The sequence below is a fragment of the Vanellus vanellus genome, assembly GCF_965231255.1.
Source record: "Vanellus vanellus genome assembly, chromosome: 3".
Classification (NCBI taxonomy): Eukaryota; Metazoa; Chordata; class Aves; order Charadriiformes; family Charadriidae; genus Vanellus; species Vanellus vanellus.
The window spans coordinates 122774606-122791848 of NC_138907.1; the positions used below are offsets into that span (position 1 = coordinate 122774606).

Genomic DNA, 17243 nt, shown 5'->3' on the forward strand with positions numbered 1-17243 from the left:
GAGGGGAAAAAAAATAAGATGCACCCTGTGAGCCTGTGCTGCCTGCCAGGGCAGCCCCGCTTTTTGTTTTAATTTGACTTGCCGTAATTAGCTTGGCCGCTGCAGGATCCTTGTCAACTCCTGCGGGCTTGCCTGCTTCTGCCTGCTCTGTAATTGCTGCTTCAGGAGATGGGGAAAAAAAAAAATTAAAAAAAAAAAAAGTGTTTTGTACAAATCATGAGCTGTAAATTATTTAGCAGGTGAAAGAGAAATGTGCTGTGTGTTTCCAGGAAGTGAGAGACTGCACCAAAAATGACGCGGCGCGGCTTGCGGCTCTGCTGCGATGTGCCTTCTGCAGAGTCATATTGTTGGGGGAGGTTTTTGTCTCCCCCCCCCCCCCTTCCTTCTGAATATATTCTTGCTGGCTGATAGCCCAGAATAGGTAGCAGAGCGAGAGGCGAGGGCTTGTATAAGGTAGGCAAGTGATTTGCGTGCCTGGCTGCGCTGTTGAAAAGCGTTAGGGTCTCTGGTCTTTTTACCTTCAGTGTAGGAAAGCACCTTTGGAAATTCAAGGTAACGTTGGCTCGTTTCTCTCTCTCCCTCACTCAGCCTACGGCAGTTTGAAAATGTTTTTTTTTGTTTTTTTTTTTTCTATTGTTTTGCATGCTGCGTGAGGTTGTGTCAGCCTTTCTGCTGATACACCTTTTGTTCTTGGTGTCTTATCTCTGCTGGCATAACTGACATAAAATCCATGGACCAGAGGTCTTCTGGAGGAAGCAGAGGTCCTGTTTGGGAGACGGAGCTACTCTTGGAGGCGGAGCAGCCTCGATGCAAAGGAATGGGATGAGGGGTAATGGCTTTAAACTAGAAGAGGGTAAATTTAGATTAGATATCAGGAAGAAATTTTTCACTCTGAGGGTGGTGAGGCACTGGCCCAGGTTGCCCAGAAAAAGCTGTGGCTGCCCCATCCCTGGAGGTGTTCAAGGCCAGGCTGGATGGGGCTTGGAGCAACCTGGGCTGGTGGGAGGTGTCCCTGCCTATGGCAGGGGGGTTGGAACGAGATGATCTCCAAGGTCCCTTCCAACCTAAACTGTTCTGTGAATTCAGGGAATAAAGCCCTGGGATTGGGAATAGGTGGAGATAAACAGATTTGTAGCCTCCAGCTGGGCGCCGTTCACTGTCTAAAAACTGGAGACCTTTTACCTGTATCTGATGCAATGAGGAACTGAGTTACAACAGGGCTCCTCAAAGGACTTAAAAATAGCATCGGGTTTTCTTTCCTGTTGCTAATGCCTCTGGTTTAAAGTGGGTTCAGATGTGGTTGGAGGCTTGAAGCAGAACATCCCTTGCGGTCTCACCAAACCCTACGCTTGCTCAGGGTCGTAAAAACTCATGGAAGGGCAGAGGGGCTGTGAAATAGTCCGGTAGTGCCGGCTAGTCCGGATTGCGTCCCGGTTTGCGTTATTTAGAAAGGTAACTATTTGAACAAGCGCAGATGAATAAATACAGAGGCGGAAGGTTTTACAGGTCAGAGCTGCCACCTGCGTGCGTTTTCTGTCTTCTTGGCAAGCGCCTGGCTCGTGCTGGAGCCTCTCAGCCTTGAAAGGCAAAGCTGGTCTGAATTCTCCTGGGGTGACCAGGTAGCACGTACTGCTGAAACACAATTAGCAGTATTTACCGCCCTGGCAGGGTTACGGTGTAAATGATGCTTAGTCTCACCGAGAAGTATGGTGTCAAATTTAAGGAATTATAATCGTAGCTGGCGATGCATCCGGAGAGAGTGCTGCCGTCTGCTCCGCTTCTCTTCCACCCTGACCTCGCTTGAGCTCCTTCCCCTGCGTGTAGGAACAGCTCGGTGGTCCCGTGGCTCCGGGATGTGCTTTGTGGTCCTGCAAGGGATTGCTGGCAGAGAGGGTTCCACTCGCGCGCTGTTGTTGACTAATCCTTCCTGTCTTGTCTTCCAGCTGCTCATGCTCCTTGGCACCGCTGAGGGTCAGTCGAAGCTGACCTCCGAGCAGAATGCCATCAGCCTCTCCCCTGGCAAGTACCGCCACCTCGACCGTGCCACCAACAAAGAGCTGATCTGCGACAAATGTCCCGCAGGAACCTATGTGTCTAAGCATTGTACAAAGAGTACCTTAAGAGAGTGCAGCCCTTGTCCAGATGGGACCTTTACCAAGCATGAGAATGGCATAGAGCGGTGCCACCCTTGCAGAAAACCCTGTGAACTGCCAATGATTGAGAAAACTCATTGTACTGCCTTGACTGACCGCGAGTGCACTTGCCTGTCTGGTACGTTTCAGACGAACGATACCTGCGTCCCTTACACGGTGTGCCCGGTCGGCTGGGGCGTCCGCAAGAAAGGAACTGAGACGGAAGACGTTAGGTGCAAGCCGTGCCCTCGTGGTACCTTTTCTGATGTGCCTTCTAGTGTGATGAAGTGCAAAACATACACTGACTGCTTTGGGAAAAACATGGTGGTCATCAAACCAGGGACGAAGGAGAGTGACAACGTCTGTGGTTCTCCAGCGTCTCTTCCGAACACGTCTTTGACTTCGTCGAGCACCGAAGCGGGTGAAGAGCCCTATGAAGTTCCACCAACCGCTCATCTTCCCAAAGGTAATGTCCACCACTGAAACACAGACGTGTTTTTGGTCATGCGATTGCTTTCCTGCCTCAGTCAAGGCTGGTTTTAGGCTGTTAAAGGGCAGTCCTGTCTAAAGCATGGATGGTGCTTTTGCTTCGTGGCCAGACGGCGGCTCCAGGTTGCCCTCAGTTGCGTTAAACCACGTTTAATAACGTTTTCACTGAGACTGCAGTCATGATTGGGCTCTTGGCTGTCCTACTGTTTTGTCTGAAAGGGCATCGTGTTCCCCAGCCTTTTTTCCCATCTGTGTGTTGTGCTGGCGCAAATCTTCGTGTGTTTGTGGCAAACCTGAGCGGAGTGCAGGAGGAAAACCCTGGCAGGAGAGCAGCTTTGCTCCACCAGACTGCTCCCCTGATGGATTCGCTGCTTTCATGCCCGTGCTTTCCCTGCTGCGTTTTGCCCTGTGCTGAGCCAGCGCATTGGCTTGAATGGGATCCATTCCCAAAGCAGCCCTCCCGGAGCTTAGGCTGTGCCATAAATTTTTTCTTTAACATTTGTATTAGTTATCGCTGGTGGGGAGAACCAGGTTGAATTCCCCATTCTCTCATTTAATTGAAAATGATATATCATCACAGTCTTTAGGGAGATGCTTCAGCTGTGGCTGGTTGCAGTGGTGCTGTAGAACCCTATTTGAGGTGGTGCTTAACGCTCTCTGGGAAGCATCCTCCTTCCAGTGTCTCGGATGGGGCATTTTAATTAAAAAAATGCAACTTTTGATGGCCTGAACACCTGAGTTTGGTGACTACAATAGCAGGGAACTGTCGACAGTGGTAGACTCCCAGTGCTTCTCCTTTGTTAGGTCTTGAAGCTTGATATGATGTTGGTGTGTCATTGGGAGAGGATGGGAGGCTGTTCCCTGTACTTTGAAATCAACTATAGACAATTAGGTAAAAGTTAAAGCATTTTTGCTGTTTGTATCCTGGTTAGTGCTTTGGGTAGCCAAGTCAGAGGCAAAATTAGGTTACAGGTGGTTACACCCACTCTCTGGCTCAACGGGGGTGAGACGTGATCTTCAAAAGCCGAGTTTCCAAAGTAAGCTCTGGTTTTTGCCACAAAAGCCCTCCCTGCCTCTTCTCACCAGACTTTGGCCATGCAGCTGGCTGGGACCTGAGAGCTGATGGTTGATAAGAAAACTCAGTAAAGATAGAAAGTAGCTCTTAGGGGGAAGTTGGGTTGCTTCTGTTGTTTTGGAAACGTATTTTGTACTCGATGCACGCACAGCTGCTTGCAGTGCTGATAAAAAAGTTTGTGGTTCTTTAACAAAACCCGGTAGAGAGATACTAAGGCTCCAAATTTTCACGTGTTTCCAGCCCAAATACCACATTTGGAATGAAACCCATGTTCATAAACCTAAGAAACCTCAAAGTTGTAGGTTTTCTGAGAAGTACTGAATGTGGGACAAACACAGATTGACAACATGCCTTTAATCACTTGGGGTTTTTTTTTGTTGTTGTTGTTGTGTTTGTTTTTTTTTTTTTAAACAGCCACTAGCCTTAACCAACAAGGGTCAGTTTTATCTGGAACCTACCTCTGTAACCCTACCCATCTGTTCCCAGAGCCAAACCTCAACTTCACCCCTTCCCTTTCTCACTGCCTGGCGTTGGGTTTCTGTCTGCTGGCCAAGCAGATGCTCAGGCAGGTCTTGGACTGTGACGTGATGCCGTATCCCGTCTCCAGTGCCGTGACACTGAGCTCTCTTCTCCTTTCACAGGTCTGAACTCTTCAGTTCCCGATTTTGTCCCCTCTCCGGTGCCACACACATCCAGTGGCACAGTGGGGCCAGCGGGCTACTACAACGAAACCTCGGCCAACGAGACGGACAGCACTGGTGGGACATTCGTGGGCTCCAGCACTGCTGGCCAGGCACAGAGCTACCGGCACAAGCAGACCAGCCAAGCGCTGGAGAAGCAGCCGTCGCTGGAGATGGCAGGGGGCGAGAAGTCCAATGTCCCATACAGGCCACCCCGGCGAGGTCAGCAGAATGTCCACCAGCACTTCGACATCAATGAACACTTGCCATGGATGATTGTCCTCTTCCTGCTGCTGGTCCTGGTGGTTATTGTCGTCTGCAGCGTCAGGAAGAGCTCACGAACTCTGAAGAAGGGACCCAGGCAAGATCCCAGTGCCATTGTGGAAAAAGCTATTATGAAAAAGTCCACCACCCCCACACAGAACAGGGAGAAGTGGATCTATTACTGCAACGGGCATGGTGAGCAGTAATGACCGGGGGCTGTTAGGGGGTAGTGTCCTCTGTGCCATCCCGCTCGGTGCTTTGGGGGGGCCACCGCCACTTCTGGTGACCAGTTGCTTTTCTAACTTGCCGGGTCTTGTAGCAAGCCCATATACTGGTTTTTCTCCATCCTCAGCTGCTTCCCATCCCTGTTGCTATGGTGTGTCCCTGCTCCTGAAGGAACAGTTAATGGAGGGAATGTCATCTGCTTACCCCAGCTCTTCTTCTCACCCATCCTTGGTAGAAGGCTCTTGAATGAAGGCTTCTCTTTTTTTTTCTTTTTTTTTTTTCCCCCCTTCCCTTTCCACTTTTCTGTTTCACTCCTTATTTTCTTGATCACTCAGACGTGAGTCTGGTTGTCTTTCATGTCATTCTTTTTCCCTCACCCTGTCTGTTTCTGGAAGGCTGAGTCATCCCCCGCCTCTTGGCAGTGCCTCAATTTCAGGTTCTTAGCCCTAAATCCCAACTGCTGGCTTGTGTCCCCAGCCCTTCGCCCGTGCTGGAGCCAGGAAGGTTGTCCTTAAGGGCTGTGTGGTGGAATCATACAGCTCCATGAGTGTCATGGGGTCTTCCGGGAAGCTCTGCTTCGTAGTGTTTTCTGTTCTTTTGGTGGATGACTTACTGTCAGCTTTTTGATGAGACTTTAAAGATGACCCATTGCGGTCGTTAAATTGAAATTTGTAAAAAATCAATGACGAATTAATGGTGCCCCGAATGTTGAGTGCCACGCAGCTGTGATCTCCCTAGTAGGGTACATGGTTCTTCCTCTGCAAAGCTATGGTGGCAATTCTGACCCCTCGTGTCCTGTGCGGACAGGCAGCATTGACGAGTCATTACTTTGGGTTGAGGTTGCTCAACCTTAAACTCCTCTTCACAGTTAACCTTTAGAAAAGCACATTTAACGAGGGGGAGCCAAACAAAGAATAGATTGAAAAAAGATTGGAAGATTTAAGGGAGATCAGTGCTTGACGAAAGTCATCCTTGAGTGCTTAAGTACAAAGCAAAGAAGGCTTTGAGTAGGGCGTCTTCTGTCATGTACTCTCTTCTCCTTCCTGCTGATTAATAGACCTACGCTTTGTTTGCCTTTGTTAATGCATTTATAGAACCAGTAAGGTCTTGTTGGAATTAGTTTTGTGCCTTCTCTTGTGTTTGTGCTACTTACCAGTTCCCATTTAACTCTTTTGAATCCTTGGGGTGCGATTTCTTGAGCTTTTTTCACTTGGTGATAACTTTTTCCAGTAAACCCTGTGCTCCGTTGTCCCTAAAATCTGTGGTACCCAGTGTGGTCCTTGGGGTGATGGTGAGTGATCTGCAGCGGGGTTGCAGAACCTTATTAAACGTCTTTATTTGTGGGCGCTACCAGAAATGCGATGTGGCTTTGGCCGTGGTTCATTAGCCAAAAGCAGCTGGTTGTTACTAACTCGTAGTAACTTTTTTCCTCTGTGGCCCTAATTACCAATTGATTGAATTTCTCACTTTCCTTTTTTTTTTTTTTTTTTTTTGGAGCAGTGAGTGTTGTTATTTCAGAGCAGGAGGCTGAATTTGAACAGGGTGGGGAGTGATTGAGTGCAGGGACTGGACCGAGTTGCTATGAGCAGATATGGCTCTGGTTGATGTTTCTGATGTTTCAGGCCCTGTGCGGCAGCTGCCCCTTGTCCTGGAGGCCATGTTAGAGCTGCCGTTGTGAGCTGCGCTGTGCATTTGGTCACCAAGCACAATTCAGGTTAAAGAAACCATGCCGGTAAGAGAAGGTGATATGTGGTGAGCAATGAGGCTATGTCAGCCCACTTAGATATCACCCCACCTCCCAGATCTTGTCATCCTTTGGGGGACAGCATCATTCATGGGTCATCCCGTGCTTCCCAAGATGAGTTGTTCTGGTCTTCTCTGTCATCCTCTAACAGTTGAATTCAGCTAGTGCATCAAATTCACAAGATAGTTGCTAAGTTTTCCTCTTGTCTTGGGAAATAAGCTGGTTGTAACAGCAAAACCCGCACTTAGGTGATAAACTGGCCCAGTATCTGATCAAGCTTCTCAGGTCTGGAGGTGAATTGTCCTGTTACTCTGGGCTCCTGACTGGGTGGTTTTGCACCTCCCAGGCATTCTTTCAGTAGTCAGCACTGGTTCCGTGTTGGCATGGGTGGCTTCATGACTTCCTCCTGCTACTGAATGTCCTCAGTTGAACTTTGTGCAGTGAAGGCAGACAGACGAGCGCAAACCAGTTAATGCTTTGTCTTGCTTTTAGTGCAGCTCTGGTGTTGCCTCAATCATGTTGTGTTAGTTGGACGGGCCTTGCTCATTAGTTCTTCACTCGGTGGTATTGCTCTGTCATGTCAGATATGGAAAATGTTCTCCTCCGCAGCGATGTATAAATCCCTCTTTGGTTTTCCTATTGAAACGTCTGGTTCTTAAGACTGTTTACTTGAAACAAGAGAAGATGTAGTGCCGTAGAGGAACTGACCTTTTATTTAATAACGGGCTGTACAGCTGAGATGTACTGCAGAGCTGCAGCGTCACAGCTTAGCTTTCTGCTGCTTCGGCAGTGTTTGTACCCAAATCATGCTTCATCCTGAAGCAGCATTTCAGACAAGGGTGAATTCAGCCAGGAACAAGCTTCAGGCTGTTGCAGAGAGGAAATCTTTCCCCTCCCGTGCTGCTAGCACAGATCCCTCCATGGTAGGCCACCAGAGCAAAGCCTCCATAGATGCGAGGACCATAGCTGCTCGCCAGGTCTTCAGGTGCCAGCCTGGTTCGTGGTTGCACTAGGGATGTGGAGGGCAAGCAATTAGGTTTAAATTGTCTTATGGGGCTGGAGGTGAAGCTCTGGGCTCTGGTGCTGGCAGTGTGCCGACGACCGTATGATGTCCCCACCTATATCTGTTGGCTGGCCATGCCAACAAGGAGTTGGGGCGTGTTTATGGCCGGGGTGAAGCCTGCGTGCGTAGCTGTTACGCACAGTCTCCCCTTGCTTCCTCCTAGTTTACCATCTCCTCCCTCCTAATCCTTTCAGTAAACAGCTTTAACCTTTGAAAGGGAAGACCGGGTCTGACGTAGGTGCTGCAGCTTCTGCTCGGAGGAGCTGCGCTTGGGTGGCTGCCCTTGCGCCGGCACCCTGTGCGCCTCCTGTGCTGACGGGAGCACAGCTGGCATCCAAGGCTCTGCCCCTTTGGAGGATTTTATTGTTGATTTTTATTACGGGTTTCTTTAAACCCATCAGTTCTGGGTGAAGCACGGTCAGGGTGGCACCAGCGCTGCTCACTTCTGGAGCAAAGATGTCTCGCAGTGATTGGGCTTCTTCCCAAAAGAGGAGGATTTTAGGGTGGAGGCAGTGGCTCAAACTCTTGCCTGGTTCCCTATGGTGCTCGATATATTGAATTGCTTAAATAGTTGAGATACGTGTGTGATCCTGGGCAGCAGTTGTTGTCGTGGGGCAGTTCACTTGTCCTCATCTTCCTGTGAGCTGGTGTCTATGCCCCGTGCCCCCTCTGGTCATACTATGTGCCTTAAATAACAGCCCAAACCTAAATTTAGCAGTAGCTTGGGAGGCTGGTGTGAAAACAAGACCCGTGTCCTTAACATGGACATGTTCCAGCCAGGACGGCAAATGCCGATGATTCTCTCTGGATTAAATGGTTCAGAGGTCTGGGAAGAACTTGCGATGACTGATGGCCTGAGTTAGCAGCCAGCCTACCTCCACGTCTGTCCTCATGTCTGTCCCCGTCGCAGGGACTCTCCCCAAAGCCCCCAGGGTCTCGTCTGCGTGGGATCGTGAAGGTAGAGCATCACTGATGGTGCGGCTGTGGTTGGAGAAGCTGGACCTCTTGCTGCTTCTGCTGGCTCTTGCTTTCTAGCCCTGCGTATGGGAATCCAAAGGGCAAAAGCAGTTTGCCAAAGATAGATTTCCGAAGAAATTATCAGTGTGGCGCCTGAGCGATGTGGGTACTGGGCTGATAGCGCTCCATGGTTTTAACCTTGTATGACTACTTTCTTTTAGAAGATCAAGAACAGCCAACATGCTGGAAATGTTTTCTTCTAAACAGTCCCTTCATTTTAGCAAATATCCATTTCCTTTCTTCAGCTGTTTCCAGAGGGGAGGAATTGAGCTTGTAATAAAAATGGAGAATCGAAGCCTCTCTTGAACGTCTTGGAGATGCTAAATTTGGCATCAGCCTAAGCTAAACGTGAAGATGGGCTTGCAATCGTCTTGCAGACAGTGCTGATAGTGTTGCCTTTGACTTTCACCCATTGAGTAGCAGAGGATGAAAGGCAAAGACTCTGTAATACATTATGGTTTTGGGCAAAACCTCCTGTGATAGAAGAAGCTGCCTGAAATGATGTGCCAGGAGGCAGGAAGAGAGTTTGGTGAATTTTTTTTAATTTTTTTTTTTTCTTTTTTTGAGCTGAAAGACTGAAGAATAGATCTTGGCAGTGCTGGCCTGGCATGAGATGCCACTTCCCTTTTATTTTTCTTCAAGTCTGGTAATTGCACATTATTGCAGTAGGTGGCGAGATGGAAGCCAGGAAGCCTCTGGTTAAATAATCAGAGAAATAAAACTGTTCTGTAAAAGCTGTTTGCAGGCGAGCTGGAGCTGAAGCTCAGCTGCAGGTAGAAGAGCATGTCCTGAAAATGGCTGAGGACCGAAAGCAGAGTGGGGAGGTGAAGAAAGATGCTGGAAAGCTGGGGAGTGTTGGGATTTGGGGGTCTCGGTTGCTCAGCTGTCGGGATGCCCAGTTATCATCATGTTGGGAGCCGGCATCTTCTTGGTTGGCAATTCATAGGGAACAGTCCTTGGCTTGCAGCTCGGTTGCTATAGGACCCAGGCTAGACTGGAGCTTGGTCTGCTCCAAAGCAAGTTGGTGAGGGTGTTGAAGGGGGATCAGAACCTTGCTGGAAGGCTCTGTGCCATGGAGAACTGGACCCTGTGCTGCAGCTTCAAAACGTCCCCATGTGAATATAACCAATGAGCGTGTTGGCAGTGTGCATCGGGACATCTCGGGTCATTGCAGGCTTGTCTTCACATGGAGTCAGATACTCATTATGGTTAGTGTTGGAAGATGCTTATCAGAGTAAAATTACTTGATTTTTTTTTTTTTTTTTAAAGAGTCAGCGCATAGACGAAACAAGCCTACACAAAACCGTAATCTTTTCTATAGATCCGTCACCTAATGAAGGGAAGCAAGTGCATGGAAACAACCCAGCAGCGGATATTCTTCCTCAAGCCTGGTGTCTCTCTCTTCTCTACTTCTACCCTAAATAAGAAAACCCAGCTGTAGGGATGGCACTCGCAGGTCTACAGGGTGACTCTAGGTGCTGCTTTAGGACCCCTCCTTAGTGCGCCTATGGATAAATGAGATGAAAGACAAGTAGTAGGGTTTTTTTGGTAAGGTTAATTTTCCCTTTGATCAGCTCCGGAATGGGTTACAGCTTGGTGGCAGGAGCATCAATCGTGCTAGGAGGCAGGGCGAGGATGGAGGAGCTGCTGTGGAAACACACCTCTGGGGACTCCATCTCTTCTGCACATCTGCAGAGCATGGGGAGGAGCAGTGGGGTTAAGAGCTGCACCAGTCTCAAACTGTGGCGGCCTCAAGGTTTTTGTGCCCCGACCACAGATCGGGCAGAGACAGTCAGCAGCATCTCATGAGGGCAGGTGTGCCCGTTGCTGCTAACATAATTTGGTAATTGTGGTTACGCCTGGAGGGGAGCAGCCCTGGGCTTGTGTGCAAACCCTAATGTGACTCTGGCAGGCAGAGCACGAAATGAGGGATTAATGTCTGTCTACCTGCCAAAACGGAGAGGCAGAAGGTGGTGTTGTGGTTTTGTTTGTTGGTTTGGTGTGGTTGTGTTTTTTTGGGCTGTTTTTTTTTGTTTTTTTTTTTTTTTTTTTTTCAAAGCAGTCTCTCTTCCGGCATCTGCAGCTTAATGATCTGCAGATGACTGCTGGTCCTCTGTCAGCCTGTCCACATCTGCAAAGTGAGACCCAGGCAGAATGGGAGTTTATTAAATTGGAAGGGGCAGGTATGTGCTGGGCACCAGGAGAAATATCACAGAATCATAGAATGGTTTAGGTTGAAAAGGACCTTGAAGATCATCGAGTTCCAACCCTCCTGCCGTGGGCAGGGACACCTCCCACCAGACCAGGTTGCTCCAAGCCCCATCCAGCCTGGCCTTGAACACCTCCAGGGATGGGGCAGCCACAGCTTCTCTGGGCAACCTGGGTCAGTGCCTCACCACCCTCGGAGTGAAAAATTTCTTCTTAATATCTATTCTAAATCTACTCTCTTCCAGTTTGAAGCCATTCCCCCTCTTCCTATCACCACATGCCCTTGCAAAAAGTCCCTCTCCAGCTTTCTTGTTGGTGCCTGTCAGATACTGGAGAGGTGCTATAGGGTCTCCCCAGAGTCTTCTCTTCTCCAGGCGGAATAGCCTCAATTCTCTCAGTCTGTCTTCAGAGCAATATAGAACTGTGGATGCAGTTGTACTGCTGAGCCTTAAAACAGGTTTATTCCCTCACTGGAGCTGGTTGGGCTGTGTGGGAGCTGTGTTTCATGCTGTGTGCGCTCCAATATGGGTGTGATACTCTGCTTTGGGGTGGAATGAAGCAGCCCTTCATCTTCAGCACAGACCTCTGCTGTTGGAGCTTTGGGGTGATGCCTGATGAGCTAGGAGCACCATCTTCCTCAAACTGCTCAACTCAAAACTTTGCTCAGCTTTGCTCCAAATTCATCCTTGACCTTTTGGGAAGCTGTATGGTTTCCAAAGGGTTTATGTAGGAGCTGACCAAGACTTTGCGGTGAAAGGGGAGCCTTGGAAAACGCAAAGGAGGAAGACTGCCTTTCTGCTTAGAGAGAAGGAAACCTAAGCATGTGGAGGCTTATCGCATCTTGCTCCTGAGCCTTATTGCATTAGCAGGCCTGAAGACCATCCGTCTTGATCGCTTTTAATGTGTGTTACTGCCCAAGCCATCTATCTGCGGCGTGCGCAGGGCTGTGCGGAGCTGCCCTGGGAAGCCGGTACATTTGCTCCCAAATCTGCTTCAAAAGAGAAAAAAAAAAAAAAGGGGGGGGGGGGGGGGCAGGAAAAACCCAAACTATCCCATGGTCAAAATTCCTGGGTGGCCCCTGGATTAATTTAATAAGGGATTGGGATTTGTGCCTGGCTGTTAAGGTGTGGGGGCGAGTGTCGGAGGCAGGGCAGCTCTGCAGGGAGAGGAGGGTTGTCCTTCTAGAAAAACACACCGAGCCCGGGGTGGGGGTTTTTTGGGTGAAAACCCAGCACTGGTTTCTGCACTGGGAGGGCTGTGATGACTCGTATCGGTAAAGCTCTCACACATAACTCCTCGAATAACAAGGCAGATTTTTTTTTTTTTTTTTTTTTTTTTTCCCCCCCCCTGGCTTGCCAAGGCTTTGTCTGGGCAGGGGGAAATGCAGGAGGCAAATTTAATCCTCGGGTTGGCATCTGCGGGTGTCTGGATATTTATATGGTTCGCTCAGGGTTACCAGCTGTCCGAGAGGGTTATAACGAAGATTAACTCTGTGAAAGCCGTTTAAAACTTAATAATTACATAAAATACTTAGGCTGGCTGTTTCCTTTTAAACCGCAGGAAGAGTAAGTCCGCTCTGTGGTGTAGGGATACAGGCAGGGAGAGCATCCCATGGTGGTGGGCAGGAGCTCCTGTGGGTCTCGGGAGAGTTGGACCAAAGGTGCTGTTATAGAGGTGACTTCCAGAGGGCGGTGGGAAAGGAGGTTTTGTCTTGTGCTGACCCTCAATTTCCCAGGTCTGAAACATGTTTGTAACCACACGTGGCTGATCACAAGCCTTCCTCGAATGCCTGGTTTGGTTGAGTTATTTTCCAGAGAGCTTGTGGGAAGTGTTTGTCAGGAGTCTGTTTCCTGCCCTGCAAGACTTTTTGGTTTTTAAAAGAAAAACAAACATCACCATTTAGTGGTTTGTTGCCCAAACAACACTTGCTGAGGATGTGAATCACTGGCTCCTGGGCGGGTCTGATACTGGCACTGTCCTCCATGGGAAAACTAGCAAATCGGTAACTAGTGTGTCCTCTCCTCCTGTCCAGACAAAGACTCGTGTTAGAATCATAGGAAGGTTTGGGTTGGAAGGGACCTTGGAGATCATCGAGTTCCAACCCCCCTGCCATGGGCAGGGACACCTCCCACCAGACCAGGTTGCTCCAAGCCCCATCCAGCCTGGCCTTGAACACCTCCAGGGATGGGGCATCCACAGCTTGTTTGGGCAACCTGTTCCAGTGCCTCACCACCCTCAGAGTGAAAAATTTCTTCCTAATCTCTAATCTAAATCTACTCTCTTCCAGTTTGAAACCATCGCCCCTCATCCTATCACCACATGTCCTTGCAAAAAGTCTCTCTCCATCTTTCCTAGAAGCCCACTTTAAGTACCAGAAGGTTGCTATAATGTCCCCTGGAGCCTTGTCTTCTCCAGGCTGAACAACCCCAACTCTCTCAGCCTGTCCTCATAGCAGAGGTGCTCCAGCCCTCTGATTATCTTCGTGTCCCTCTGGACTCACTCCAACAGGTCCATGTCTTTCCAGAGCTGGATGCAGTACTCCAGGTGGGGTCTCACCAGAGCGGACTAGAGGGACAGAATCACCTCCCTTGCCCTGCTGGCCATGCTTCTCTGGATGCAGCCCAGGATGCAGTTGACTTTCTGAGCTGCATGTACATGTTGCCGGCTCATCTCCAGCTTTTCATACCTCAGTACCCCAAGTCCTTCTCAGCAGGGCTGCTCTTCATCCCCCATACTGCATTGGTACTGTGGGTTACACTGACCCAGGTGCAGGACCTTGTACATCTTTCAAACCTCCTCATTTAGTCCTCATTTAGCACCTGAAATATATTTGAGGGGGTGAGGAACCGAGTTTCTAACAATTCCCCCTTTTTGGCAGATGTTGGTGATTTTTTTTTTTTGATTTTTTTTTTTTTTCCCTCCCATGTTTTGGAAAGGTACTTGTGTCAGGGATTTGGGATTTCAAAGTCCTGGTTTGGCCAAGCCATGGTGTCTTGTCAACTCGAGTTTGGATGTGCCGCATCCCAGCTCGGTTGTGCGTGCATGCTCTCGGTGTGTGTTCAGAGGTAAAAATAGGCTGCCATGGCTGTGTTTCGCATGAGTCAGGAGGATATTTGGAGGAGGTAGGTGGGATGAGCTCAGGAACAGAGCTGGGTTAGCAGTGATTTGGAGCTTTTATGTGAACATCGGGGAGGGTTGGGCTGTATCACCGCGGTTCTCCTGTCTGACTTGCATGTGCCCTTGGGCTGTGCTCTCCACCCATGATGTTTCATCCTCAGGATCTGTGCAAGTGTCGAAATCCAGCCAGCCCGTCACGGTCAGGATTTGTCATTCCACGTGGTGCCCTGTGCTCTGAAATGGGCAGATAAAGTGATGAAATTGCAGCTCTTCCCATGTAAGATGAAGACCCAGTGATGGCAAATAGTGTCCTTTCTGCAGAGAAAAGATTAATTTCAATGGCTTTATGATGGGAGGTCTGGATTGTGTTGATGAAGAAGCCATTGGTCAATGTGTTGGGTGGGTGTAGCAATTAATATTGCCTACCTCTGGGATACCTCTGTCAGTAGGCAGGTGGTGGAAGCTCCAGGTGCTCTAGCTCAGGTTGGTACTGCGATGGTGGAGGTCAGCTCCTGCACGTATTATGGGTGGACTGGTGGGACCTGACCCTGCTGCTGAAGGGCTGGGGCCTGGAGTCTCCTGAAATCCAACCTTTGTGAAAATGCATGAAGCTGGCTCTGGAACCTTGGGCAGATGAGCTGCTTGCTAGATGTGTGCCACAGGTCCTGGAGAATCTCCTGAGCTTTTCTCAGCTGTATAAGACAGCCTGTAAGACCTGAACTCATGTTGATCCTTTTCTCTGTGCTACATCCCTTCACTGTTAGTGGATGGGAGGACACATGGCTTGGGAGGGCTCTGTAGACTTGAGCATGGGGTTTCCCCTTAAAGGCGGCAGCTCCTCAGCAAGCAGTCTTCTGAAAAATATCAAACGACATTTGGCTTGAGCTCTGAAAATGAAAATGATGACAGCTTTTTGTTTGTACAAGGGTGGGGAAAGGAAGGAACTGAAGCTCCTCTGTGGCCAGGCTGTGGTTAGACTTTACCATATCTGCTGCCAGGTGCTTGGGTGTAGCCTTCTGGCAGGGTAGCTCTTCCACCCCTCTCAAGTTTGTTGAAAGATGTGAAAAAGCAAAGGCAAAGAGGAGAGATGGTCTCTTGCAGGTATTGTATGTAAGTGTGCCAGCACCCCTGGTCATGGCCCTGCACCATGCTGGCCTCTTGCCCTGCTTGAGGCCAAATGATTGCCGAAGGACTCACTTCATGTCCAACCTGTAAATAGTAGGGCTACAGAAGACAAGCAAGGCTTGTCCAGAACAAGCTCAAGAGAGCCATTAAAAATTGGCCAAGTCCTGTTCACTTGTGTGATTACCATCTCAGTGACGTTCATGAGTGGAAGGAGCGACTGCTCTGTCTGCATCATATTGTGCTCACCACAGTGAGGTAAGAGACATCTGAAGGAACTGGAAATAGGTGGGAAAAATCTTGAACCAGATTAAAAACAAACATATGGAAGTCATTGAAATGGTGTTTATGGGGGAAGATTGGGGTGGAGGTGAGCAGCCTGCTTGGAGGTGAGAGACCAGTCTGTAGATCTGCCCTGCCTTTCCAGGAAGGTCCTCCTTTCAGCTTAGCATCATTGTAGATGAGCTGGATGTGTATTCAGCAGTGCTGTTTGCTTGTGCCACTCTGAAGGCGTCTGTCCATCTCTGGACTTGTCTCCATTTATCTCAGATTGCTCTGGCTGTAGATGTGCCTGGTTGCGCCCACGTTCCCACGTGTGTACGTCCACCCTTGGGCTTCGCGTTTGCTTTTGCGCAACACGTTGGCCTTGTTCTGGCTTGAAGGGGAGTTCTTAATTGCTTTGGGGTTATCACCACCTTAAAATATTAGGTGGTTACATGGACTAGCCCATCACAACGTTTAGAGAATTGGAATGCTTAGGTAATGGCAATTGAAATGCCACCTGCCCAGGTACCCAAGATACACATGGATGTCCTGGATCCTTCAGATGCTGCCGTTGCCTACTCTGGGATGGCCACAGCACATGCAGCTCTGCTGGATGCAGCCATGAGGGTTGCACAGCAAGGGCTCTTCTTGAATTCCAGTTTCTGAGGCGAGCAAAGCTGGGTAATAAATGGTGGTGGTCCCTGGTGGTGAGGATGGAGAGCGTGGTGGTACCTCCTACATTAGCAGCAGGGTGGTGGCAGCTCTCCCAGGCTGTTTCTGTGGCCTGTGTTTAAAAAGGAGGAGATTCGGACAGTTCTTTGGTATTTCAAAGCTCAGAGCAGCTTTAGCATCACGCTGATGTGGCTGTGACTGGCCTTGTGTGGAAAGAGTGAAACAGGTGGGTTAAAGCACCATCACTGCTGAGCTCGGCCATTTCACTTGGCATTGCTGGGCTCTGGAGGGCTTTGAGCATCATCTCCAGCCTCGGCTTGCAGATGAGCCCGGTGGGAGAAGGTCCACGTGGTTCAGTGGTTGGGGAGGATGCAGGACCGAAGGCGGAGCTGGGGTTTTTTGCTCCACGCACCCTGGTGGGTACCTTCCCATCCCAACGGGACACTCCGGCGCTGTTGGTCCTCTGCAGAGTAACTTGTAGGGCTTTGGGAAATATGGAAATAGTAGGACTGTAAGCTTATTATAAGCATTAACATTTTATTTTAGTTTTGAACAAGTGAATTAAGTTACTGTAAATGGCTTGAGCAGTAATACTTGGCAGCGTGCAGCCACAACTTGTCATGTAATGGTTTTAATCTTATTTTTCAAGAACAGAGGGAGCAATGGTTTTCTAACTGACTGGAGCCAAATCTGCGCTCACGTCTGCGTCTCTTCCATATCTCTCTGGGGTTTTGTTTGCACAATATTGTAGTGGATGTAGCAAACATATGGGGCTGAAATCCATTTAATAGTTGCAAGAAAATGAGTTTAAGGTTCTTATAGTATTAAGGTAGACATTTCCAAATTCGTTTTTAATGGAACATTTGTTCTCCAAAGATTATTACGCGCCATTAAGTCCTCTGCCTGGTGTGTTCTTGTGCCCTGGGATATTATTGCCGAGGGATATAAACATGTATATGGGGCCACTTTATTGAACGGTGAGATTAAATATACTAAACTTGAAAATGTCAGTAGGAGCATGAGCGCTTTGTCATAAGTCTTGCGTGAGCACATCAGGACGTAAATGTCGTGCCACCGTGTAAAACTGGTGCAAATCAAGTTGCAACCAGCTGAAAACTTTTCTCACCAGTACAGCGGCTGTAAATACTGGGATTTATCAGCATTAAATACA

General features: G+C 49.0%; 1 protein-coding gene across 2 annotated transcripts in view; it reads left to right on the forward strand.

Annotated features, from left to right (window-relative positions):
- TNFRSF21 (TNF receptor superfamily member 21) overlaps positions 1 to 17243 on the forward strand; it is a 36840-nt gene that overhangs the window by 4097 nt on the left and 15500 nt on the right. For both annotated transcript variants that reach the window (XM_082480529.1, XM_082480530.1), the window contains exons 2-3: positions 1944 to 2598; positions 4338 to 4835. In XM_082480529.1, coding sequence (XP_082336655.1) covers positions 1944 to 2598; positions 4338 to 4835 — 1153 coding nt within the window. The remainder of the gene's footprint in view (positions 1 to 1943; positions 2599 to 4337; positions 4836 to 17243) is intronic.